General features: G+C 40.6%; 1 protein-coding gene across 2 annotated transcripts; it reads left to right on the top strand.

Annotated features, from left to right (window-relative positions):
- tcea3 (transcription elongation factor A (SII), 3) lies at nucleotides 1–26,674 on the top strand. 2 transcript variants are annotated; one of them, XM_060847207.1, is made up of 14 exons: nucleotides 1–65; nucleotides 161–246; nucleotides 2,322–2,384; nucleotides 5,903–6,008; nucleotides 8,945–9,068; nucleotides 10,565–10,651; nucleotides 11,745–11,822; nucleotides 16,095–16,175; nucleotides 19,131–19,282; nucleotides 20,603–20,664; nucleotides 22,045–22,194; nucleotides 22,822–22,968; nucleotides 23,275–23,346; nucleotides 24,440–26,674. In XM_060847207.1, the coding sequence occupies exons 2-14, from the start codon at nucleotides 178–180 to the stop codon at nucleotides 24,446–24,448; spliced, it is 1,200 nt and encodes a 399-aa protein (XP_060703190.1). In that variant the 5' UTR covers nucleotides 1–65; nucleotides 161–177; the 3' UTR covers nucleotides 24,449–26,674. The 2 variants fall into 2 exon arrangements, with proteins under 2 accessions (XP_060703190.1, XP_060703191.1); XM_060847208.1 differs by lacking the exon at nucleotides 16,095–16,175.
- Nucleotides 26,675–27,991: the final 1,317 nt, after the last annotated feature.

The raw sequence follows: 27,991 nt of genomic DNA, 5'->3' as shown, positions 1-27,991 counted from the left end.
GAACTGATACAGCGCCGAGCGATGGGACACGCCTCTTTCTGCCCGAGAGCTCACCATTAGCCCGGGTGAGCTTTTTTTTCAAAAACATGTTTAGTTTTGATTTCGATCTTTCGAATGTAGTTATTGTAATGTAACTGTGCATTTTTGTGGGTTTGTGCAGGAGAGAGAGAGAGCACCATGGGAAGAGAGGAAAACCTCATCAGAATTGCCAAAAAGCTGGATAAGATGGTAACGAGGAAGAGTATGGTAAGGTTCATGAGCTCGAAGGAGACAGTGTGAAATTGATCAGAAGTTGCTGCGCTCCGCATCGGGACAGTTGGTTTCTCAAGTTTGAAAACGGATTTGCACTTTAATTAAAATCTCAAAGTCACTTTTGAGTGTCCGGGAGCAGTTTTCTCGACGTGCCTGAGCTGGGGTGAACGTCTGCACAACTTATTTACAGAAGCTCGCTCCATTTGTCGAGCAGGTGGGGTCTGGTTGGAACCGCAGTCTCCCACGTTCCCGAGCAATGGGATCGCCCTGTGCTGTCTGGCCAACTAATGACCCCCCCCCCATGTCTTAAAACGAAACGCCACATTCTCGCCTTGGACTTTCTTTTTAAAGAAACGTAAACGAAACTGAGAGGCGCCACGGTTCGCCAAATGTGCAAACGCCGCCTTGTGACCGAGCCAGGGATATTTTAAAACCTGAATGTCCTTCACTTGCCAGTTCTTACCTTTCACCTCCCCTTCCATCTCCTCCCTTATTCACCTAACCTCTTCTTCACTCCTGTTGGCCCCACCCCCTTTCCCTGCTTTCCAAACCTCCTCGGACTGTGATGATATGCACTGTATGATTCAACATGGAATTAGATGCACAAATTAAAGATGTTACCAGGGTTTGAGTTTGAACAGGTTGGGGCTGTTTTCCCTGGAGCGTTAGAGACAGAGGGGTGACCTTATAAAGGTTTACAAAATCATGAAGGGCATGGATAGGATAAATAGACAAGGCCTTTTCCCTGGGCTGGAGGAGTCCAGAACTAGAGGGTATAGATTTAAGGTGAGAGAGGAAAGATATAAAAAGGACCTAAGGAGCAACCTTTTCACACAGAGGGTGATGTGTGTATGGAATAAGTTGCCAGAGGAAGTGGTGGAAGCTGGTACAATTACAACATTTAAAGGGCATCTGGATATGTGTATATGAAAGGGAAGGGTTTAGAGGGATATGGGCCAAATGCTGTCAAATGAGACTAGATTAATTTAGGATATCTGGTTGGCATGGATGAGTTGATCTGAATGGTCTATTTCAGTGCTGTATGACTCTAAGCAATATTAACAGGATTGGGCATGGGATTGATTAGCCCTTTCCAAAGCTCATCATAGACAGAATGAGTTGAATAGCCTGCTTCAATGCAGTATGACTTTGGAATCCAAGCAGGTTGCACTGTGGTGGGAAGAACAAGGCTTGTAAAATAGTAGGTTGGAATGTGGAGCCCTATAAGACACACTTTTAAGGGTTCAATGCATCTCTCTGGATAGGCTGAGACCTTTTCCTTACTGGAGAGGTTTATAAAATCATGAGGAAGATGAATGGCAGATGCCTTTTCCCTAGGTTGGGGAATTTCCAGACTTGAGGTCATATTTTTATGGTGAGAGAAGAACAGTTCAAAGAAGACATAAGGGACATTTTTTTTAGACAGAGTGTGGTTCATGTGTGGAATGAACTTCCAGAGGAAATCGGGGGTGGATGAGGGTACAACAACATTTGAAAGGCATTTCAATAAGTACATGAATAAGAAATGTTTGAAGGGATATTGGTCAGGCGTAGGCAGGTGGGACTAGTTTAGTTTGGGATTATGGTCAGCATGGACTGTTTCCATGCAATATGACTTTATGAATCTCCATTGTGTGCTTTCCAATAGGAGTGGCATGCTGGTTAACATTGCTGCCTCACAGCACCAGGGACCCAGGTTCGATTCCAGCCTCTGGTGACCGTGTGGAGTTTGCATTTTCTCCCCGCGTCTGCGTGGATTTCCTTCCACAATGCAAAGATGTGCAGGTTAGATACATTGCCCATAGTGTTCAGGGATGTGTAGATTAGGTGCATTGGTTAGAGGTAAGTATAGGATAATAGGTAGGGGAATGGGTCTGTGTGGATCACTCTTCAGTGGGTCAGTGTGGACTTGTTGGGCCAAAGGCCTGTTTCCACACTGTAGAGATTCTGGGAAAGAAAATCTTGCAGATGTTCAACATTGACAGCCAATGAACAGTTGTACTCATTAAAAAAAATCTAAGGCTGCCAGAATTTCTTAATGAAACATCATTTCAATTTTGTTTGAATAGGATGGTGCTCTGGATCTGCTCCAGGAACTGCGTGGTGTAAAGATGACTCTAAAGTTGTTGCAGGTAACTTAATGATACAAACACTACCAAATGGCCATTTCCCTCTGTTTCTGTGGGAGGTGCCCTGAGATGACTGCAACAATTACCAAAATCTAATCCTGCCTCAACTCATCCACTTTTGAAACTGTCTTATTGTATATTGCTGCTTCCACAACTATATTGTTTCTCACTTGGCTGACCTCCCATTGTGTCTTCTGTAATCTTGATCTGGTTTAAAATAAAATCTCTGTTGTCCAGATGTTAACTTATACCAAGTCCTGCTCACCCATCATCCCTCAGCTCACTGACTTACATTAACTCCTGGATCAGCAAAACCTCAATTTTAAAATTCTCATCTTTATTTGATAATGCCCCCATCATCCCCCCACCATCATTTGATCGACTCGCTGCCTCTCTATTTCTGTAACCTGGATTCCCTCCCTAAATCTTGCTGCATCTCCCTTTCTCTTCTCCTTGTAAGTTGTGCCTGAAGGATTTTTGGCTTTCTGTTCTAATCATCTTAATTGATTTGGTGTTCAATTCTGTCTGGTAATGTTCCTGTAATTTGCCCTAGGATGTTTTTATTACCTCAAAAATGCAAGTTCCTGTTTAAAGATACTTTTGTGGATGTAGCTACATCTGTCCTTGTGGCTTAGTGACTCAAAACTGTTGAGTTTGGAATTGAAATCATGTGGACACCAGGATGTTTCCAGGTGTACTTCCTGGAATGGCAGTAAGAGGTGCTGTGTTCATCTTGATGCCCTGGGCTGTGGAGAACAAGTCGAAGCACTGACCTTGATTCTGATTCTAATCCAATGCTGGGAGTTGTGTGCTCTGACCTGGTGCTGAAGGATGTATGGCTTTCAGAGGCAGACAAGATCAGAGCACCCCCCGAGAGTACATTGGATGGCAGAAAGCTTCCCTATTTTCATCTCCCCAGGCAGCACACCGGGGGCAAGACATTGCCATGATCTATTTCTCCAGCTCTCTATTGCCATCACATTCAATAAAATGTGCTGACAGAAACAGGCCATTTGGCCTACCAGTCTGTGCTGCTGCTCAGATTCTGCAGGAGTCTCACTCTATCCCACCTATCTCACTTCAGTACTTCACCATGTTTTTGTATCCCAACTTTCTCTGCTGTACTCGTCTAACTTCCTTTTTGAAGGGAAATAGATGTTGGATCATGAAAAAAAATGGTTTGGCACATGTTACTGCAAGCCACGTGGATTTGAATATGGCTTCACAGGCTGGCAATGTCAAACATAAGGTTGTGGTAAAATGTTTATATTAGTTTCAACGCCACATTCTGCAGTGTCCAATTGCTTTAATGATAAAGACAAACTGTTCTAAAATGCAGTACACAAGTGAGAGTTGGATTCTTGGTTAAATTGCGAATGAGGAAATGTTCAAATTCAGTATTCAAATATTGGACTTGAGTATTGTTTAAAAAAAAAGACATATTTTATCTTGCACTTCTTTTTTCTTGTGAATTGTCTGGATGAGTTACTTTTCCGCCATTGTTCATATTGTATATAATGCTTTCCATATTGTCATGGGGACTCTCAATGCTGTTTCATGCTAAACACTTGTTGGAAATTCATGTACGTATGCAATTATAAAAATTTACAACAAGGGAGAAGGCGATTCAGCTGATTGTGTTCATGTCAGCTGACAAGTAACCATCCAGTTTGTAATCACGGTTAAATATACAAAAATCCTAGGTGTACTTAGATTAAAAACACAACAGGTATTATTACTGCAGACTTAACTCAGTTCTAGCTATACCTATAACTGACCTCTTTCCTTCCTGGCTCCTCCTTACCAAAATCTCATTTATTCCACATAAACTGACCTTTTGTTGCTTGGGTTAAATTTATCGATCACACCTTGATTTGTTGTTAGAGGTTTGGCTGACATCAGTGAATCTTCTGGACTTTGGTAAGTATGGAATGTGTGGGAGAGGAACATGAACATCGAGTATACAACAATGCTAAATAAAATGAAGTGTGTAAAGCTGGAAACAGTTAAGCAGTTGAGCTCTTGGACAGGCTCCCATTCCATATTGCTAACATGTGTTCAGTTCCCACTTGGAAGTTGCAGAACTTTCAATTCCAGCAAAACCTGATCTGATAAACACATTTTTATTTTAATGGCTGTAATGTTTCTGAAGCGAAATAAATTTAGACATTAATCCTCTAATAAACACTCATTCACAACTCAACATAGTGAGAAATCTCTTTAGCAGCCAGTAATAACTATTGTAGGAATTGGTAAGATTCACAAAAGGTGCAGAGAAGCGGCACTTGTGAGATTGAGGGTAAAGTTAGTTATTTCTGGTGCAGTGCAGTGTAATTTTTAACCAGAGTTCCCATTAGTTGACCTGAGCTCAGACAGGATACAAATAAAATGTTAACCTTTCCAGCGTTGGTTCTTGATGAAGGTATTTCCAACTCTCTTGTCCCCACCAATGGCTATTCTTAAAAAACTTTAAATTGCAAAATATGAAGAATTGATGCAGGGACGAAAATGAATTGGCAGAGATTAGTATTGAGAATAGAATGCTACTGGCCAAAAGCTTTATTGACTTGGCTCAGGAAAGACTAAACCCATAGATAAAAGGAATGCAGCCAAATGAAAATGATTCTCTGTTTGTAAAATCTGCACCACATTCTCAATACCAGAAACATGTACCAGTGATTGGTAAGGTGCACCCGGGAGGTGATGGCCTGGTGATACTATCGTTGAACTGTAAATTCAGAGACCTGAGTAATGTTCTGGGGACCTGGCTTTGAGATGAATTTGCTTTTATTAAAATTCTGGAGTTAAGAGTCTAACGATGTTCATGAGTCAATTGTTGGACAATCCTGGCTGGTTCATGAATGTCCTTCAGGGAAGGAAACTGCCAACCTTACCTGGTCTGGCCTACAAGTGACTCCAGACCCAGAACAATGTAGTTAATGCTTAACTGCTATCTGGGCAGTTAGTGTTGGGCAATGAATGCTGGCCTGGCCAGTGATGCCCCCTATCCCCATGAATGAATAAAACAAAAATGTGGGAGCAAAGCCCCCTGGACATTGCAGACATCTGACTTCATGTTCTTCTCGGTTGGTAATAAATACAGCTGACAGGTTGATACCTGAATCTTAACAGCAATTCCAAATAATGTTCTCAACACTCCAGGATTACCCTGGAATCTTCAGGAATAGAAGATTAATCACCCTGGCACTGCTGAAAGTAAATCCAAGGAGAAGATTTATAGATTTTTTAAAGAAAAATACATATTTTATTATGTGATTTAATATTTTTTGTTTTATTGTATGCATTTTGGTAATAAGGAAGGGTGACTAAGCCTGCAGACTGTTGGTGATAAGAATCCATAACCTTGTCTCACGTGCGTAATTGCTGTTGTATAGCAAAGTGCATTTGGTTGATTTGTTTTAATCCACCTTATTGCAATGTCAGTGAAGTTCCTGCATGTTAGGTGAGGACTGCTCGATTTGTTCTGATTGAATTAGACTTGCCTTTTTATCTCTGACCAGAGTACAAAAATTGGCATGTCTGTAAATGCAATCCGTAAGCATAGCACGGATGAGGAAGTCATCGCACTCGCTAAAATCCTCATCAAAAACTGGAAGAAACTTCTAGGTAAGTGCACAAACGCAACTGTTAAGAGTGTATTTTATCTACAAGTAAAAGTGAAAACACCAGCAAAAGGCAGTGTCCTTTATCTGTTGCCTAGATATTTACAACTACCATGGTAAAATGTTACTGACTGAGTATTCATCTTGAAACATTAAAATCAACAAGTACTGTACATTGGTATTGTGTCTAATCACGGAGTGTGAGTGGATTTAATGAGGTCCTGTCAAGATGGCTTTGATTCACGGCCTTTGAATTAGGAGATCATGGCACAAATCCCATTCCAAGGTGAGAAGTCTGGGCTGACACGTTAGCATGCTCCACAAACTTGAGAAGTCAATAAACTGAGACCCTCTTTTCCCTCTTAGTTGAATTTTAAAAAAATTCAGTAAGTATTTAATGCCTATCCCCAGTTACCACTGAATTGTGCTGACCTGCCTTCTTGAATTGCTGCAGTTCTTGAGATATTGGGACACCCCTTTCGCTTTTAGAAAGGCAGTCCCAGGATTTTGACCAGGCAGTGGTGAAGGAACATTGATATAGTTACATGTCAGGAAGGAGGGGAGGTGGCTGGCTGGGGTGCGGTAGAATCTTGCAACCTTTGGTCTTCCCATGTAACTGCTGTCCTTATCTTTCTGGGCAGAGGTCATGAGTTTGGGTTACAAAATGGTAGGGGATGGCACACATTGCTATCATTGTGCATTAATGGTGAATGTGGAAGCTGGTGAATGGGGCACTGATTTGTCATGGATAATGCTGAGCTTCTTGGGTATTGTTGGAGCAGCACCCATCCAGTCAAATGGAAATTCCAACAGTAACCTTTGTAGGAGGTGGACAGGCTTCAGCATGACAGAAGGTTGATTACTCTCTGCAGATTTCAAAGTCTTTCCCCAGCTTTTGTAGCCACAATATTTATGTGGTTAGCCCAGTTGAGGTTCTAATCTATGGTAATCCTTGGGATGTTGATAATGAAGGAAGTCAGCAATGGAATGACATTGAATGTCACATGCTGATGTTTATGTTCTCTCGTGTTAGAGACATTCATGCCTGTCAGTAGTGTGACGCGAATCTTACTTGCCATTTGTCAGCCCAAGCCTGGATGTTTTGAAGAAGGATAGAGGAGTTGCCCTCCCTATGACTGGCCAATTTTTATCCCCCAACTTCACTAAAACAATTAATCAAGTGGTTGCTGTGTTCATTTCAGATGTATAATTTCAAGTGCTTTGCAGGCAATGCATTCGTTTTTATTTGTTATCTTTGTTGTAATTTAGGAAAGGAGGTTTCCAGTTTTTCATAGAGCTAGATCCCATAAACCGCAGTGTGACAATGAACAAAAATGTTTTATTTTTCCTAGTGCTGATTGAATGCATTAATGAGGGCATGTTCTATTACTTCATGAAGAATTTAGCCAAATTGTGATCTTGTGAGTTCACATAAATGTTGAAGATTCTATTGCATTATTCAAAGAAGTGTATACATTTTTCAACTGACCTGGCCAGCATTCCTCTCTGAAATCCATACACTAAACAAACAGTTCTTCGTAGCCATATCGGAAATTGCATCTCCAACGCCCCTCCCCCCTACCTTTTATCTTAGCCTGCTTGGCACACTCTCCTCATTCCTGAAGAAGAGCTCATGCCCGAAACGTTGATTTTCTTGCTCCTTGGATGCTGCCTTTCCAGCAACACATTTTCAGCATTCCTCTCTGCTGAATATTCACTTCACTCTTTTTTGCAATTACATTACTTGGTGAAAAATTGACTGGCTATAAAAACAATTAATGCGGATCAGATTCGCTAAATGTATATAATCAGGTACTTTGTAAGTTTAATTCTGAAGAACGATTGCTGGACCTGAAGTGTTAACTTTGATTTCTTTCCACAGATGCTGCCAGCCCTGTAGAGTTTCTTCAGTAATTTCTGTTTTCGTTGCAGATCTCCAGCATCTGCAGTTCTTTGTTTTATTTTGCTGTATAAACTTACATTTTTCATTTTCTTAGAACAACATCCTGCATCCACATTTAACACTGAGAGGGTTAAATTATTAGGATACGTTCTGTAGACTGGGTTTCTATTCCAATTGGCTGTGAGCATTGTTGGCAAGGCCAGTATTTATTGTCCATCTTTACTTGCTATTGAGAAGACAATGGTGAGTATAGAACTTTAAGAGTGACCTGATTGTGGTATGTAAAATGACTAGGAGAATTTAAAATGAGAGGGGAGGGGGGGAGGTGATAACTGGAAGAGACTAAAACAGTGGGAAAAACTATGAAATTAGAACTAGGAGTCAAGAGCACTTTGTCAAACATCAGTTCATAAAAATCTCATTTTCTTCTCCAGTTCCCAAAAGCTGTGAGCTGTGTGTTGGGTGGGGGTGGTTTGATGAAAATTTCAAAATTGAGTTTAATGGACTCTTGGAATTGCAGAATCAAAAAAAAAGTGAGTGGTACTGGGGTATAAATTAGCTATGATCTAATTGAATGGAAGGACATGCTCATTGGTAGATGGCCTATTCTTGATAATATGCATCCAGCAATGTTTGATTTTGCATGACCAAAATAATTTTGCAATCATACCCCTCTTTGAAAATAATTTCCGTAAAATTGTAGCACTTTAATTGTCCATCTCCTCTCCCTAAGTGCTACTTCCGGTTGACACTTATTTTGTTCACATTGTATCCAATAACATTTTGCAATATTAGCTGTCACAATGGGGCCACAGGCTGTGACCATCAGACGGCTTTTGAATGCTTTTCAGAAGCCTGTCCCTGGAGATTATGTTGCTATATCCTATGCATGAAAGATTTTTATATTCATCCGTTGATTACAAAGGACACCTCTGTTATGTCTTAACTTTTTATTCGTTGGTCCTAATGATTACTGTTGATTCACAATAAATACAAAGGAGAGATCAGAATGAATCTCAATACATTTTCTCTTTCAGCCTCAGAAATTCCAGCTGATCACAAGACTGTGAAAGCAGCAGGAAAAGAGGGTGAGAAGAAAGACAAAGCACCAGCTGTGTCCCCAGCACCCCGAAAACATCCCGAAGAGAAATATGTGGAGAGGTAATGGAACAGGTCACCATTCTGCACTGAACTGTCATGATCTAGTTAAAGTAACAATGACAGATGCATTAGGTATCGAGAGGTCATAAATTTAGTATAATTAGCAAAAGATTGAGAACAGAATTGAGAATTATTTTTCACACAGAGTTGTTATAATCTGGAACATAAGAAATGTAAGTATCATATTCTAAATGAACTTTCTATGTACTTGCTTTGACATAATTCTAAGAGTCGAATGTACTGAACATGCTTTTGCATGTCGAGGGAAATTATTTATGCTGGAGCACTTAAAAGACATTCCTAATGCTGTATCCTTGTGATTATTCTGTGGGTTGTAGTGCATAAATCAACATGGAAAGCCTTCAAAAATCATTCCAAAAGCAAGGGTTGACATTTTGCAAGGTATAAAGTTGAACTGTTGGTGAGGGTTGAGTGGTCGCCATTTTGAAATGTGAAAAAACCCAATGGTAATTCACGTTAACGTGGAATGAATTAATTCTACAAAGATGCCTTTGACTATAATCAAAACATTTTCCAACCCATCAAGTTCATTGTCTTCATCCTCTGACAAAAGAGATCATCAAAATTTATTGAGTCACTTTGAGTAATTTTTTGAACAATCTGTGCATTTATTGTCTCTCCCACATTATAAGAATGGCTACTGTTCAAAGTTAATTCATTGGCTGTAAAGGGCATTGTGATGTCCTGAAGACATGAATGGATTCGTTAACCTTTTTCTTTCTTAACCACTTGTGCTAGATGATGTAATGACCATCCAACTGTTACTGCCATTGTAACTGTCCAGTTCTGTCGATTTTTTTCTCACTGTTGTTGGAGTATGTTTGGCTGTTTCTTCATAATTTAAATGCTCTCAGATTAATTCTAGTTTTTTTTCCCATAGGAATGAGAGTTTAGTTGAGGTAAATGAATAGAAAGGGATAAGTACACTGTCTTTATTCTATGCAATGTTGAATGCATTGGTGGGAATTGATTAAAATAAGTATCTGGTGTCCTCCAGCGGTGACAAAACATGAGGTAGCCATCCACACACTAACTACAAAGACAGTTATGCTAACAGTCTTTCTTCCTGGAAGAATGGCTGATGTGTGATGTGGAATGATGCCAACAGTATGGGTTCATTCCCTGTACTGACGAATGTCACCACGATAGCCTTAACATCTCAACATTACCTGAGGTACAATGACCCTCAGGGTCATCATGCAATGTTTGAGACTTTCACTTTTTCACTTTCCAAGGATGATCCCACAATGGAACAAGCTGCCAAAGGAAATAGTCACAGTCGATCAATGGAAGGCCCATCTTTAGATTAACTCTATCTTGAAGATATCTGGATGGCAAACCCAGTGGCTAATGCCTGCTTTGGCTAGCATTACATCAGAGATGTTCGGAGAATGCCGATCTTAGTCTGTGATTAGCAGAAAAGGAATTAAACATTTCTCACCAATAGATTTGATTAATTCTAATTTGATTTCTAGGCAAGATTTATTCAGCTCCAAGCCTCCACTGACAACTTCACCCATGTCCAGGAAGAACTCCACAGATGGACAGCGGGACCATCAGAGGTGAGGAAATGATTGTTAGCCTTTTTTAGCTCTGCAGGTGAGTTACCCCATTGAGGTAAAATTGGGATCTTAGGCCCATTGGGGAGATAATCAATCTCATTCATTGCCATTATGTTTAATGTGTTAAATATACAGGAACAGCATGGTTCCACTAGTTCCTAGCTAAGCAACAGTTTGACAATTTGAAAAATAAAGTTCTTTCCTGGGATGTGAGCACTGCTCATAAAGCCAGCATGTTTTAGATTAGATTAGATTAGATTCCCTACGGTATGGAAACAAGCCCTTCGGCCTAACAAGTTCACACTGACCGTCTGAAGAGTAACCCACCCAGACCCATTCCCCTACCTTATATTCACCACTGACACTCTGGGCAATTTTGGAATGGCCAATTCACTTAACCTGCACATCTTTGGATTGTGAGAGGAAACCGGAGCACCTGGAGGTAACCCATGCAGAACCTATTCCTAATTGTCCTTGAATGAAGTTTGTTTGCTAGTCTGAAGTTGCTATTTAATTACATTGTCTGGCTGAGGAAGTACTTTTCTTGTAATTGAAACAATTTAATAAGTTCCACTTGAACCACAAAGTCATAGTTAGTTTTACCTGAAGAAAACACTTTAACTCCCGTTAGGTTGCCTCTCCAAACACGAATCCTTCCATCACCTCCCAACAGTACCGAGCGATTTCCAAAATGCAGGGATCACAGTTAGATAGACTACACAGTTTTCAGATTCCAAAGAAAATCTCTGATTTTGGATTCATTCTAGATTGCTATGTGCATGGTTATACAGTTAGCAGGCATTGTGAGTGAATGTCATGCCTAATTCAAAAGTATAAAGGATGATATTCTTTTGAAATAGGAAGGGCTCTAGATAGTGCAGTGGACAGTGTTTGAAAGTTGTTTGTTGCTAAACTGAGAATGGAAGTCATTCATTTCCTGCTAATTATCATGGATTTTCAGAGCATTACTGGAAAATGAAATTAATTATACGGCTGTTCTGTAAAGTAAACTGTTAACGATGCATAAATGGCTGTATAACTGCTGCTTTATTTATTTTCCTTGAGGGCTTTTGAAATGGCTCTTATTTTGCAGACGTGATTCCTCGAGCTCGATGTCACCAATGGCTCTTTCACCTATGTCCAGGAAAAACTCTACAGATACTGAAGAGAGGTAGGATAATACCTGGCTTGCTATGAAAGGGAGTTAAAAAAAAATTAGAAGAAATATCTGGCAGACTTCTATTTTCTTTGTGAATGAGGAGCAGAAAGATGCATGTTTTTGCCAAGATGCACCACGAATTGAATAACATTCATCAAGGTGGCAGTGATTTATTCTTCTTGAATGCAGGGAAAGCAAAGATGTTAAAAGTTTTAAACTATTGAATACTGCACTTCTTCAAAGTCATACAGTAACTGAAGTTATAGGCAATTAAAAAGTTTTATTCTCGATCATATTGCTGAGCTGTGGTCTTTTCCGTGACGTATTCTTCATTCAGGTGACATTAACGTCTGTTTCTTGATTTTGTTCAAGGACAGTGGCAATTCAACACAGTTTTGTTGCTGACACATTTCATAGTAACTAGCTCTGCTTCTCCCAGCAACACTGTTTGTGTATATAAATAGAAAACCACGTGGTTAACATCAGTGCGGACAAAGATTTATTCATTAGCTCAATGCCTCGTTTCTAAGATTTGGAACATTTTGCATCCAAGTAGCCCTGTCCACTCTGTTGTGACAGCACTAACTTGTGTTGGGGTAGGTCCTCTGACTGTTCTGGAACTGAGAACCTGGACAAGCTTGAGGAAGACATTTTGAGCCTGATCTTGTCTTCACTTGAACTGACAGTAGGAATGACTTTGATCTCTTGATTTCTAGTCAAATGGCTCTGAGAGAGAAACGGAGATGCCTATTTTTGTAGCGCCTTATCAGATCTCTCAGACACATCAAAGCACTCTCATCAAACTTGGATTTATGTAGAAACTTTACCTGTTCCAAAGTCCTTTCGCAGGACTGTAAATGGTCACTGCCATTGAGTCAATTTATGAAACTCCCTTTCTAACATTGAGTTCCTCTGCATTGCAGTCAGATAGACAGCTCACCACCACCTTTTCAAGGACAATTAGGATGGACAATAAATACTGGCTTAGCCGTGATGCCCTCATCCCATTATAGAAGATGTTCTACCAGCAATGAGCCAATAGGAGAGCATAAGATAGCTATGTTGTTATCAATATAAGAACAGGAGTGGAGTACTCAAGCCTGTTCTGCTCTTCTCCTCAGATCTGCTTGATCAAACCATTATAATGACCTGTTTTGGAAGTTTGGCAAAAGAGGTGTTAAACAAAGATGACAAAATCATCTGTTAAGAAATGTGGTCCCATTTGTACCATGTTAGCAGACAGATACTAATGGCTTATCAGGAAAATGAATGGGATTTTGTCTCCCAGAGTGACTTGAGTAATATGATGGTGCAGCCCCTCAAGGCTAGATAACTCTGATACGTGGTCTCTGGTTCAGAAAAGATAAATCCCAGGTGAAGGTTAAAGTCTAAGGATCTTTTGACGTTAGCATATCCGTGATAATTACTTGGATAAAATTAACACTTTTGCCATGTTTAAAGATTTCTTGTGTTACTTTTCAAGCTCATTGAGTTCACAGTAGCTTTAAAGAACACTGATGCTCCTCTTCACAAATCACATGAATGTTTTATGGGGAATGAGAGACATGGAGAGTTACCTGGTTGCAAGCAGTGAACACCATACAGTGATAACATCATCTGCCTGAGCATGAAAGGTTAACACTGAAAATGCTCAATGCACCATTTACTTCTATCGTCCAGCAAATCCCCACAGCTTGAAGTTGTCAAGGAAACATTCAACAGATAAAAAGGATGAATGATAACTGTTGGATTCTTTCTCATTATCAGACTATAAATACAGAGCAAAACCAGTATAGTCTAATCTTCACTTGCCTTTAATTATCTTCACACTCTTTTGAAGGTGTTCCAGCACCACTGATCCAGAATCTTCCTAATGCAGCTATTTTATGGTACATCATGCAGGAGACTGCCTTTTGTCACCTAAGGAGGCAGTGACGGACATTTAAATGGTTATGAAACACACTGACAGAGATCAAACTTTTCAGATCTGTTTTCATCTCTTGTTTTCACCATAGTATGCAACAAGGTCAATGAATTACAATCAAGAGTGGGATCACTGACTGATCCTTATCCCCCATTCCCTTTGGTAGGTGTTGCTTCCCTGGCACATCCTGAGCTACCCAGCGTGGACCAGAGACTACATGTCAGAGTTATCTGGCCTTGAGGTGCTGTACCATTGAGTATTATTCCAGTCACTCTGGGAGGCAAGATCCCATTCATTTTCACGCTATCAGTTGAGAAACCAGAAGCAAGACATTCCCTTATGTGTAGTATTCCATAACGGCCTCTTCCTGCTTTGCAGAGAACCTAAAATCAACAAAAGCTTCCAGTATCATCTTGTACTGAGAGCAATTAGAATAAAAATACAGCCACAAGGTTACAAACCAACTCCTATATTGCTTTACACAGACTTTAACAGTACTGGACCAGAACATACCACTGTACAATGAACAGAATACATTGCCAATGAAGACCATGGCAGTGCCAATCCTTGCTTGTTGCATATTACTGCCAAGTGCCAGTCTTGAACATACAAACTACAGGAATAAGTTGAATAATTTATAGTTGATTCTAGGTTATTGCAAGAAATGTTGTTTACTTAAATACGCCCTAGTGAATGGTAAATATTATATCTTGGTAAGTACATAATTTAAATTGCCAACCAGCTGCAAATCTAAAGGGAAATGTGTATTTGTTTTATCCTTTCTTGGGACCATGAATGTTTATAGTGAAGAAAGATGCATTTTGTCTGTGCTGTCTCCATTCCAGAGCAAGCCAGCCAAATGCAGAGGAGATTCACTGGAATGATGCTGGGGATGAGGTCCTTTAGTGGAGTGGGGCTGATTCCGCTCCTCCTCCTTGGGAGCAGAAATGGTTAAGGAGAGATTTTATACACTGGGGTTCAGATCAATTAGAATTTTAAAAGAGTAACTGTTTCCATTGTCAGGTTTGTCAATGGGCACAGATTTAAACTGAGAGTGTCAGAGACAAGACGAGTTTTGTTTTATGTAACTAAATTTTATGATCTGGAAATGATTGCTTTGTGCCTCCCTCCCACTCTAGCTCTGAAGTAGTCTGTCTATACGCAGCACGGCCTGTGCAATATTTCAGACTTGGACCAAACAAGTGTCAGCCAATGACCACCTTCACTAAAGTGGCACTACCATCACTGAATCCCATACTATTCATACCTTGCAGGTTACCATTGCTCAGATACTGAACATAGGAACATAGAACATAGGCCATTGAGCTGTTTGAGCTTACACTGCCATTCAGTATGATTCTTGATGATCAGCCAACTTAACATCCTGTTCCAATTTCTCCCTTGCCCTGTGATCCCTTTAGACATCAGCACTGAACCAACTATATAAATACTCTGGTTAAAAGTGCAGCTAAGAACCTAGAAACTTTAAAGTGTGTAACTTGCCTCCTGACTTCCAAAAGTTTGCCCATTATGTGTAAAGGGAGCGTGATGTAATACCCTCACCTTGCTGGATGAGTATTCCTCTGATAATACTCAAGAAGGTTTGATAACGTCAACACAAAACAGCACACTTGGCTAGTATCCCAACAACCACTTCAAACATTCACAACCTCCAGGGGCAGCAGTGTGTACCATCGAGGAGATACACAGTGACAACTCACTGAGGCTCCTCTGTCCTTCTGCATCACCAATACCTAGAAGGACAAGGTGGGCCGACACATTTGAGCACTTTCAGCTGCCAGTTCCTCTTCAACCACCGTACTATCCTGACCTAGAACAATATCACTGTCTCAAAATCCTGGGACTCATCACTGATGGGATTAGCTTCATGACATGGACTGCAGTGGTTCAAGGCCAGTTCCCATCACCAGCTTCTGCAGAGCAATTAGGGATGGTGAATGAATGCTGATCTAGCTGTAATTCCTGTATCCTGTTGATGAATTAAACAAGAATTGCATTCACTCTATCTTCCTGTGAATAAAATATATACTCCATTTTTGTGGAAAGTTATTTCCCTTGGCAAATTAATCTGTTCTCCAACAATACTCTGAATAAAGAAATATCTTGCAGGTTAGCTTACTCTGAGGGACAGCAGTAAATAGAGAACTCCCAATCACTGAGATCCTAATCTATACAAAATGGTTTCCTCCTATTTGTCCAATACGTTTTTTTTAAAAGATCCCATTTTCACTCGTCCCTGCTCTAGTGGTAGTCTGTCCTGGTGGTGTGTTATCTCTGGTATCTTGTGATGTACACTAGCTAAAATTAAACAGCCAGTAAACCCTTCTTCTGTGTTGTAGGAAGGATTCATACAACAGCAAATCATCAACAGTGACCTCGCCAGCTCGAAGAACTTCAGCGGATAATTCGAAACAAGAAAGGTTAATGATCTGTGCTAGTTTCTTTAAAATTCAAAATCCAACAGGGACCACAGTGCAGGATAGCTGGAAGGAAAGCCAAATAGAACACAAAGTGAATCTGAATAATGGTTCAGTGATTAAAAGCTTCAGTTTGGACAGACTCAAAGAGGAAAGACTGAGAGAAGAAAAGATTTTAATTCCTGAGAAAATGTTTGAGAGTACAATTCCATGTAGTTTCAAAGTATTTGGGATATAGTGAGCAGTAGTTCTGATCAGACATTGGTTCGGCCGCATTTAGAATATTGTGTACAGTTCTGGTCGCCACATTACCAAAAGGATGTGGATGCTTTGGAGAGGGTGCAGAGAAGGTTTACAAGGATGTTGCCTGGTATGGAAGGTGCTAGCTATGAAGAAAGGTTGAGTAGGTTAGGTTTATTTTCATTAGAAAAAAGGAGATTGAGGGGGGACCTGATTGAGGTTTATAAAATCATGAAGAGTATAGACAGGGTGGATAGAGACAAGCTTTTTCCCAGGGTGAAGGATTCAATAATGAGAGGTCACGCTTTCAAGGTGAGAGGTGGAAAGTTTAGGGGGGATATATGCGGCAAGTACTTCACACACAGGGTGGTGGGTGTTTGGAACGCATTGCCAGCAGAGGTGGTAGAGGCTGGCACAGTAGATTCATTTAAGATGCGTCTGGATAAATGCAGGAGTAGGTGGGGAGCAGAGGGATACAGATATTTAGGAATTGACCGATATGTTTAGACAGTACATTTGGATTGGCTCAGGCTTGGAGGGCCGAAGAGCCTGTTCCTGGGCTGTAAATTTTCTTTGTTCTTGATGATTTTGGTCACCTCTTCATGTAATAGTACAGGAGAATGGTCTTGTTACTCATTTCCTCAGTTGTGGGCCATGTGCTAATTCTCAGTTGCTGCCTTGTGTTCCTATTCTGGACCTCGCCGAAGCTTACCTTTGTTAATTTCTGATCTTTCATTGTTGACTCACTGCCTCAAGTCTCATGGAAACACAGATTAGAGCTTTATATCTCCCTAGCAGTAGGCTTTCAGGTGAGTGGGTTTGAGGTGGGACATATAAAATTGGGTGCTAAGGATTGAAACAGTGCCGTGTCTGTACCTACTTTTACTAACAGTGAGAAAGGCTTCAGACAATCTGCTTACCCTTGAGACAGTTAAGGTCTTTTAAGTTGTACCTGGGAAGCATTTGTAAGCTACGAATGGGGGTCCATCCTCTTCAGCATCTTGTGCCTCAAGCCATAATATACCTGCCCACTCACCAGCTCTAAATCTGCTTCCAGCTCTTCAATGCCCTCCTAAAGGTGGCTGTTCCAAAGTGGTGCCTGCCCCATACAAACTTACCTTTGGGATTTGGTTGCATGACTCCTCAGCAAGGGGACTGCATGCTGTTCCAGAATTGGCCACTGCTGCTCCCAGTGGTGCTACTGAGATTAGGCTGCAGCCGGAAAGGATTGCCTCCTGAATGGGAGCAGACTTCTTGCTCTGAGCTAATTAATAGCCTGATGGCTATAAAATTACTTTGGAATGACCCATCCAAGTGGGCTGGGACCATGTAAAAACTAGCCCTTGGGATAAGAACAGATCATTCAGCCCAAAGGCCCTGTTTCATTTACTTTGATCATGGTCATTCATGTTGATTTATTTTGTCCCCTGGGCTCCTTCAACCTTACTGTTTGTTAAAACAGGATTCCTATCAATTTCAGTTTTGAAATCTTCAGTTGACCCCAGCTCAACAGCTTTTTAGGGGGAAAAAACCTCCAGATGTTCATTACTGTCTGTAAATTTAATGTCTTTTTATAGAATATAAGTGTCGCTAGGTAGCATTTATTCTTCATCCCTAATTACTCTTCTAGAGTCCCTCAATAAAATTATAGAGTCATAGAGATGTACAGCATGGAAACAGACCCTTCAGTCCAACCCGTCCATGCCGACCAGATATCCCAACCCAATCTAGTCTCACCTGCCAGCACCCGACCCATATCCCTCCAAACCTTCCTATTCATATACCCATCCAAATGCCTTTTAAATGTTGCAATTGTGCCAGCCTCCACCACTTCTTCTGGCAGTTCATTCCATACACGTACCACCCTCTGCGTGAAAATGTTGCCCTTTAGGTCCCTTTTATACCTTCCCCCTCTCACCCTAAACCTATGCCCTCTAGTTCTGGACTACCCACCCCAGAGAAAAGATTTTGTCCATGCCCCTCATAATTTTGCCAACCTCTATAAGGTCACCCCTCAGCCTCCGATGCTCCAGGGACAACAGTCCCAACCTGTTCAGCCTCTCTCTACAGCTCAAATCCCCAACCCTGGCAACATCCTTATAAATCTTTTTTGAATGCTTTCAAGTTTCACAACATCTTTCCGTTAGGAAGGAGACCAGAATTGCACGCATTATTCCAACAGTGACCTAACCAATGTCCTGTACAGCTCCAACATGACATACTCAATACTCTACCAATAAAGGAAAGCATACCAAACGCATCCTTCGCTATCCTATCTACCTGCGACTCCACTTTGAAGGAGCTATGAACCTGCACTCCAAATCTATTTACCGATCCAATCCTTTAATCATCTTTAGCCGTGATGACAATGCCATTAAGTGTCAAGGAATGATAGTTAGATCTCTCCTGTTGGAGACGGGCATCACTTGCCACTTGACAAGCCAAACCTGGATATTGTCCAGGTCTTGCTGGATTTGGACATAGACTGCTTCAGTTTCTGAGGTGTCGCAAAATGGTCTGTTAAATCAAGCTCTTGGAGAGTGGAAGTGGGCTTTCAAATTTACTGGACCTCTTGTTCTTTTGGGTTGCCCTCTATGTACCACATTGATCACAGAAATAAAGACATTTGGGATTCTTTGGGATTTACTGTAATTTTCACATCCAGCTTCATCTTTCAGAGATTTGCTCTTTTGATGCTTTTTCTACCTGTTTTAACAGTGGTATTGGCAGCAAGGGAAAGATGGAATCACCTTCCACACCTACTAGCCCTACCTTCTCCACACCAACTATCCTCCCTCCTTTCTTGTCAACTGGAGAGTCCATCCGTGACAAATGTATAGAGATGTTGATAGCAGCTTTGAAGACTGATGGTGAGATACTTTTTCCATGTTAAATTGTTATTTTTGTTCTAAACGTGTACTGGTCAGTGCCAGTAGATGGCAGTGTGTAGAGTGGGTGATGAGTGTAAAAGCTCAAGGATATCTTGACAATTTTGGGTTGAACAAGAAAACAAAGCAGAACAAATTCACTTTGAAATTTCTTGAAATTAAAACAATGAATTTTCTTAATTTCTTGACATTCAAAGAGTTTCATGATTAAGGAATGAAAAAAAGGAATTTATTTCAGACAATTTATGTCAATTCTGAGGCAAATAGGACTTGATTGCAGACTTTCTGACTCAGAGATGAGACACTACCACTGAGCCACAAGAACCCTGAACTTGTAAATGCCTAACCTAGACAAAATTTCTTCCTCCAATTTGTCCAATAGACATCTCAAAATGATTTTCTAGACAATTATGTACGTTCAAAGTGTCATCACAATTGTATCAAAGGAAATGCAATGGCCAGTTTATGTAAATGATAGTCCCACAATGTCAGCAGCATGATAATGACTAGCTAATCCAAACAATGATGTTAATTGAAGGAAAAAGTTTGACTAGAACACCTCGGAGAACCCGCTTTTATATAGTGCTTTTCCACAACAGGTTTCGAAAGGCTATGACTTAATGTTGGATCTGAACAATATCTTCTCCAACAGTGCAGCACTCCTTCTGTACTGTTCTGGCAGTACCAACCTTTGGGCTTTGGGCTCATGTCTCTGGTGTGAGATTTGACTCTTGGTTAGGGATATTAGTAAAATAAGTCAGAGCCAACTCCTCATTGGATGCCAAAAGACTTTCTGTCACTTAAAACTTTCTTCAATTGGCTCACTTATGGTAGTAACTTGTTTGGAACTGAGATGGGTTGGAAAAGAATGATAATTGAAAAGAAATGGGTGAGGTTATCAATACTGCTGGTGGAGTAGACTAGTATCACCAGTGGCAATAGTACTGCTGTGTTGAGGGAAGATTTTATGTGGTTAGATTCTTGCCTTGAACATGTTAACTCAACTTTCAATCAAAATAGCAATACAATCTTGTTGCCATATGCTCTTATCTCAGCATAATTTTATATATTATTTATAGTTCAATTGACTCACCACCATCTGTAATATATGCAGTAAATGCTGGGCTTTGGAATGAATTGTAGGGGAGTTTCCAAAATCCCTGCCATGTTTAACAGGCTGGGAAATCCTGGATGTGCATCTTCCCCACATGAATTTCATTCCAAGCTGGCAATACCGGATCGAGCATCATCCTGTGACTTTCTACTTGGAATGTTGGAATAATTTGCTGCTTATTTCCACAGATGATTACAAGGACTATGGTGTGAACTGTGACAAGATGGGTGCTGACATTGAAGACTATATCCTTTTGAATTAGACGGCACAGAAACTAAGGTGCGAAGGTGTCCCAAAATCAAAAAAAGAGTGAAAGAGAAAAAAGTACACCGTTCCTTTCATAACTACACATCTCAAAGCCCTTTACAACCAATGAAGTATATTCAGAGTGTTATCTCTGTTGTCATGTAAGAAATGTTGTGCACAGCAAGTTGAAGTAAACAGCATTGGGATAATGTGTTGGCTGGGAGATCACTCTTAGTCAGAATATCAGGAGGAACTCTCTACCCTTCTTAATGGAATTTTTTATGCACACCTGAGAGCATACAAAGATCTTACAATCTCTGACTGTTACAGAGCTGCCTCAGTATAGCACTGGGAGTATTAGCAAAGGCTTTGTTGTTCAAGTCCCAAAGAGTTCAGAGTTGAACCCATAACTGTTTGATTAGATTAGATTCCTTACAGTGTGGAAGCAGGCCGTTCAGCCAAATCAGTCTACACCGACCCTCCGAAGAGTAACCCACCCAGATCTATTTCTCTCTGATTAATGCACCTCACAATATGGGCAATTTAGCATGGCCAATTCACCTGACCTGCACATCTTTGGACTGTGGGAGGAAACCGGAGCACCCAGAGGAAACCCGCACAGACCCAGGGAGAATGTGCAAACTCCATACAGACAATCGCCTGAGGCTGGAATCAAACCTGGGACCCTGGTGCTGTGAGGCCCTCAGTATTAACCACTGAGCCACCATGCCACCTAAGAAGGGTGGCTGTGCAGCCCTGAGTTGGGGGACATGGTAGTGTTGTATCAGGAGGCACAACTCATGTCCTGAGGATGAGTTCAAATTCCGCCACTGCAGCTAGTGGAATTTTAATTGAATTAATAAAACCTGGCCAATAAAGGTGGTCCTAATAACTGCGACCATGACAATTGTTGTCAGTTGTCTTTCAGAACACATGTGGTTCTGTAATATCCTTCAGGTAAAGAAATCTGCCATCCTTATCTAGTCTGATCTACATGTGAGTCTACGCTCAGAGCAAAGTGGTTGACTCTTAACTGCCTTTTGAAGTCTGTTCAAGTTCAATTAGGGATTGGTAACAAATACTGGTCATACAAATGATACGCAGATCCCATGAAGAAGAATAAAAACACCATTCGGTGCAGCAGTGGCTCTTGAGAAGAATGAGCACATTTAATCACATTCCTCTGCCTTCTCACTACAGCCCTGTAGATTTCTTCCCCTGAAGAACTTAAGTTCCCTTCTTATTTGAATGTTACTAATACATTTACTTTCACCAACCTTTCACGCAGTGTGTTTTACTCCTGATGCTGGAAGATTTTTGTTTATTTTCTCTTGTCAGCTCCATTTCATTTGCCCTTCTGTTTTTCTGAACCATTTCACATATCTACCAGGAGTTTCAGAAAACAGACATGAAATACAAAAACCGTGTTCGAAGCAGAATAAGTAACCTGAAGGACCCAAAGAACCCTAACCTGAGAAAGAACGTGTTGGCTGGTGCGATTGACTTGTTCCATCTGGCAAAGATGACTGCAGAGGTGAGATGGCTTCTTGGTGCATGGTAACACCTGTGAGTGAAGAGATGAAAAGAGGGACTAGTATCTTCTGGGATTAGCCCAGCTGCAGTACCACCTCCAGCCAACTTGCATTCGCTGTATTGATCAGGAGCAGGACACTTGGGTAAGGGATTGAAATGCTTCTGCTGCATGTGGAACTGCTCTGTGGTGGGAGCACCAATCTTGTAGAAGAGGGGAGGAGAGCTGACAAAGGGAAGCTTATTAATACTTACTCAGTGTTATTGTATTGTACAGTTTATTGTACAACTACCACACTCTAAAGTTGTTCTGCTTGCATGTACAAAGTTTGGATCAAATAGAGATGGCACTATGTTATGATTTTCTTAGCGGAAGGCAACACTTCCTCCATTTTTCTCTGAAAATCAAATTTTCTGTGAAGCCTTTAGAGTTGAATCTGACCTCTGTTGACTTTGAATCAAGACTAAAGTCTTAGCTTTCAATTTAATTGGGCTGTTTGCTCATAGAAACCAGCTGAGGTGAAGACACAAGCTAATTTGTTTTTTTCTAACGTGGGTTATTTATGGAGTTTAGACACTCCATTAACTGGACTGTCATTCGTGAGACTATCATTTACTCTTGTCTTGACAGGAGATGGCCAGTGATGAGTTGAAGGAGCTTCGCAACGTGATAACCAAAGAAGCTATCAGGGAACATCAAATGGCAAAGACGGGTGGAACTCAGTCTAATCTTTTTCAATGTGGAAAATGCAAGAAGAAAAATTGTACCTATAATCAGGTAGATGGACATTATTGTAAGAAGGCCAGTACAAAAATTCTTAGTGTTCTAGATGTGTGATACATCTTACTCAAATTTCCTCATGCTATGCTATTATGTCCAACCTTAATAATACTTACTACTTCTCACTGATTAATATTTAATCAACTGAATGAGGCTACATGTCATATTTTGATCCATGGAACACAGATTTGAGAATCAGTTCTAGGGGTCCACACAATCATTTATACTTTATGATAATAAATTGAACCTATGTTATCATCATACACTGACCAAAGGCTAATTTTTAAAAAATTGACACTATAGGTCCAGACCCGTAGTGCTGATGAACCAATGACCACGTTCGTCCTGTGTAATGAATGCGGAAACCGCTGGAAGGTATGTCTTACTATTCCTTCATTCTTTACATTTTGTTTGAATCCTTCCTTCCTTCCTTCCTTCCTTCCTTCTCTCTTTGACAACCTCCAACCTCTATCCTTCCCTCCCCTATACAAGTAGACAAGGTGGACTTTGGTCCTGTTTTTCATGTGTGTTGGGTGAGATAACAGCGTGGGTTTTGGCTTATTATTCAACTGTGAAGGCTCTTACAACTCTGATTCTTTTCTCAAAATCATAGGCATACACTTTCCAGCAGAAGTCATTGGGTAAGAGTCTTGGACAATACTTCCCACTCCACTCCAATGTTGCTGGAGGCTCCCACCTTCTCTTTCCATCATTTTGATCTTGCCTGTCAAGGATGCACGCCCAAACTGGGTTATAATTTCAGAAATGCTGGCAACATTGTTAGCACAATAGACTGACCATTTTTAGTGTGTATGGACAAATACTTCCACAGGACAGAACTAAATCTGTTTTCATCCAACGTCTCTTCGAGCACCCATTACCAGATAAGAAACTCTGTAACTACTTTTTCCACCATTCACTGGCATTGGGCACTGATGCCAGTTATAGCTGATTTACTACCATCCCAGCTGGGATTAGTAAACACTGGCCATCAAATGTTCAGATTTTCCTAGTCTGTAACTGTTCCCAATAATGTGTAGAGATAATAGACTGGAACATGTCACTTGGTTATTACTACAGACTCAAGATTAGAGTGGTGTTGGAAAAGCATACAGGTCAGGCAGCATCAAAGGAGCAGGAAAATCGACGTTTTGGGCAAAAAGCCCTTCATCATTCTTACCCAAAACGTTGATTTTCCTGTCCTTGGATGCTGCCTGACCTGCTGTGCTTTTCCAGCACCACTCTAATCTTGACTCTAATCTCCAGCATCTGCAGTACCCAGTTCTGCCTATTACTACAGACTGATAATGTTGATTAAAATATTTAGGCTTGGCTTTGTTTTGGTAGATTGTTGTCAAAGATTTGTTATATCACTGCTGTACCATACCATTACAAAGGGCCATTGCTGTTTAATGAGTGTATAATAAATAATAGGTCCTCAAGATTTTTGTTTTACCACTTATTTCAGTTCTGCTGATGAAACAGGACACAAACATTTTCACGACCATTTGAATTACGGTCTTCTGTGAGGAGAAAAAAAGGTGTAATTCAATAAGGCCAGAGACTCTCGCTGGGCTCCTTTATCCGTTACGTCAGACAATGGAAGAGCAATTTGATTCTTCAACATTAATCTTCAAGAACTGAATGACTTTTGTAGCTTTTGCATGTTGTAGCTTTCCTGTTGTGTAAATTGCATTGCAAGGAAACTGACTTCTGTTCCTGGTGATCACTGTGAATTTATTCAAATCATTTGCAAACCAAATTTTGTGGCATTCTACAAATTTCTAAAAACCATTTTTGAGATTTATTTTCTTGATGCAGGAAAATTAAGCTGGTGTGCAGAAGAGTTAATTTTGTTGTAGGAACTAAGTTTATAGGCAGGATATTTGTCACTTAATTTTATTTTAAAGATTGCAAAACTAGGTTTTGATTTCACATTGAACTAAAGTAGTTTGAGTTTGATTTAGAATTATTTGGAACCAACTCTCCTTAAAATAATGAGTAATGAGAAATTAATTCCACACTGGCAGAAGAGTACCACCTGAACCTGAAAACCTAGTCACTGCCATTACGGCTTAAAAATCTGTTCTTTTGATTTGTTTGTTGCTGATTTGTTTTGTTCTTTTTCAGAAAAGTGCTCTATCCCTTGCCTTGCCTTCAAATATTCCGCCCCCATCCCCTTCCAAATGTTTCTTCCTTTTGCAGAGAGCTGCTTCATGTGATACAATTACCCTTCAATATCTCATGGAAGCAGCCACTCTTCAGGGACGATACCCGTGGAGCTGTTTGGTTGGAAGGGTTTCATCAGCCTGATTCTTGCCTGGTGACAGCACGTGTGCACAATTGGAGTCAATGAAAACCCTTGACTGTGTAGCCAGGCTGTGATTTGCTAAGAGTGGCCAACTCTGGTTAGATATATAGACCATCTGGCCATTGCACCCAAACCACCACCATTGAGAATGCTAAACGTTTCTGATCTCACTGTGTTCTGTTTCCCACAGCCAAGTGCAGTGTGAGTGTCCGCTTGGTTTCTCGATTGGCTGATTATTCACTGTCAGGGAAATAGTCTTCCTCTTCCCATCATCTAATCATTTTATAACTAGGAACAAAATTTTAATGTGGCACTTTTTTTTTAAAAAGTCAATATTGTCACTGTGATTTTTTTTTCTCCCGATGTTTCTTGCAGCATTTATCTGAATTGTGATCTTTAATTCTCAGAGACTCCAGGATTATCTTCCGAGATGGGCAACCCTACTCCACATGCTAAAAGAATATTTGTGGGTGGTAATTAATATCCCCATCTGTAGCGAGATTGGTGACAGAGGCATTTAATCAGATAGGGCGGGGGGAAACACCCTGCACTTCCCACCTCCCCACCTCCACTTGGATTAAGTCTGTGTAGGAAGTCTTGTGGATTCCTCCTCTGCTACCAGTCAAGGGCCTTAAGTAGGTAATTGGTACAGTTATAATGGTACTGCTGGTATTAGCCCAGTCAGGGATTGTTTCCAGACTCCCAAACTGGAATCCTTCATTCAAAGCCACTGTGTTGCTGACCTGGCATTGGATGGCCCTCTTGAGAGTTTGTCCTTTGCCCCTTTTTGGTGCTGTCCTCCCTGCTATCCCCACCCTGACCACTCTCCTGTGATCCAGTGGTGACACAAGGTCCCGGATGGGTGTCATACCAGCAGTAGCCATTACCTCTGGTTGGCACTGTGAACGAATGGATCTATCAATCTTTGATTGGCTGGCTGCTCTCAGTCAGCTGGAGTTTTGCCCAGGGTTCTCAGTTCCAGGGAAAGGCCAGTTGTTATCTATGTCCCTGTCTCTCTCATGATGCATTGGGTCTTCTTAATAAAGAGACAGTGCGGGTTACGTGCTGGTACTCCAGCAGGTGGTCAAGTCCTCCATCTACCCCATTTAAACATTGACATATGAACCTGTGTTTTAGTTTGTGTGAGGTATTTCCTGTTGATATTTGAATTTAAATGTGTGCTTTCTTTTTTTTAAGCTGTTCTTTAAGGCTGGCTTGCTGCTCTGCTGAAAATGAAATATTTAATATTTAAATTGTCACTTTTTCTTCCCCTGCTTCAGACCAGATGCTGGCATTAGAATTCAATGAACTCAACTAACTGGTAATTGCACTCAAATTTCTTTAGAAACATGAGTGTCAATCAATGATTAAATTAAACCTTTTTCATTTTAAGCAACGGTTGTTCCAGTTTCTTCCATAAGCAGCATGAGATTCCAAGGTCGTGGGTCTGAGAGGGTTCAAGGATTCAAAATTGAATTCACAGGATTATGGCAAATTCACAACACAGATGTAGTTCCTTTGGCCTAGATTGGCCTTTGTTACACTTCATACGAACATTTTTGCACTCTACCTCATCTGTCAGCATATTTTATGTTCCCGGATTTTGTTGTGTGTTTATTTAACTGTCTCTTAACTGCATCTATAACATTTATCTCAATTACTCCCCGTGGTTAGGGAGTTCAACATTCACAAGGCTCACTACAAACAAAGTTGATGAAATTTGCTACTTGGGCTGTATGGGTAGCAGGAGGAAGAGGAACTAATGTTTCTCCACTATTGGTTCCCAAGATGAGGAAGTTATTCAATCTAGTGCATTTTTAAAATAAACGTTTCACTCTGTCTAATATCCATCCTTAATGAAGGATATCAAACTGTCTAAAGTTAACTACAAGTGGAGCCATTGTCCTTTTGGACTATGTGCATGTATTTTTTGGTATTAAATACCTCCTAAAAGATTCTCACTATTGCTTTATCCCTGTAGATGCTGCCACATTTGCTGAGTTTTCTCAACATTTGTTTTCCCTCTGATTTCCAGCATCTGCAGTTCTTTGGTTTGTTTGTTGAATGTTATAAAGTATAGGGACTTCAGGTCTTTGCAATTGGGTGAATTAACACCAATAGCTTGCATTCCAGTACTGCCCTTAAACTAGTAAAATGGTCCAAATCAGGAATAAAATTTGTTACTGAATCAAATAAGGAGGTATTAAACAGGTGACTTCACGGTTTAGACAATGGAAGGCATTGCCTTGACTGGGTGCAATGATTAAAATCAGGAAAGCACAGGAGACCAGCATTTGAGGACTGCAGAGATCTCAATGCTGTAGGATGGAGGAGGTTATGGTGACATAGTAATGATGAAGCCATGGTGAGATTTGAAAACACAGATGTCGGTGTTGTGGTTGGCAACTAACAAATCTCAGTCCAGAAAATGGGAATTTAAATATTGGCTAAAACCATTAGAAACAGGCTTTGGTTTAAACATTTCATTCACAACGCCAACATTTGAACAATGCAGTGCTCCCTTGAGCAACACTGGTTTGTCAGTCCAGATACATTGCAGGCTGAGGTGAATATATGACCTTATAATTCTGAAGGTTAATGTTAAGCCAAGCTGATCTATCAGAAACCAGCTGATACAAATTAATATTGGATACAAACCAACCCTTCGGCCCAACAAGTCCACACCGATCCTGCTCTTCGGAGGGTTGG

The sequence above is a fragment of the Hemiscyllium ocellatum genome, chromosome 30 (assembly GCF_020745735.1).
Source record: "Hemiscyllium ocellatum isolate sHemOce1 chromosome 30, sHemOce1.pat.X.cur, whole genome shotgun sequence".
In the NCBI taxonomy this organism is placed as follows: Eukaryota; Metazoa; Chordata; class Chondrichthyes; order Orectolobiformes; family Hemiscylliidae; genus Hemiscyllium; species Hemiscyllium ocellatum.
The sequence above is the reverse complement of the archived record's forward strand: the minus strand, read 5'-3'. Positions and strand labels throughout refer to the sequence as shown.

Bases quoted from the DNA above. Each gene is read 5' to 3' on its own strand.
- tcea3 (XM_060847207.1), top strand. From the start codon at position 178: ATGGGAAGAGAGGAAAACCTCATCAGAATTGCCAAAAAGCTGGATAAG. The intron at 20,665-22,044 runs CTTTTGAATTAG...ATTTCACATATC, and splicing joins CTGACATTGAAGACTATATC to TACCAGGAGTTTCAGAAAAC. The intron at 22,969-23,274 runs GTAGATGGACAT...TTGACACTATAG, and splicing joins AAAATTGTACCTATAATCAG to GTCCAGACCCGTAGTGCTGA.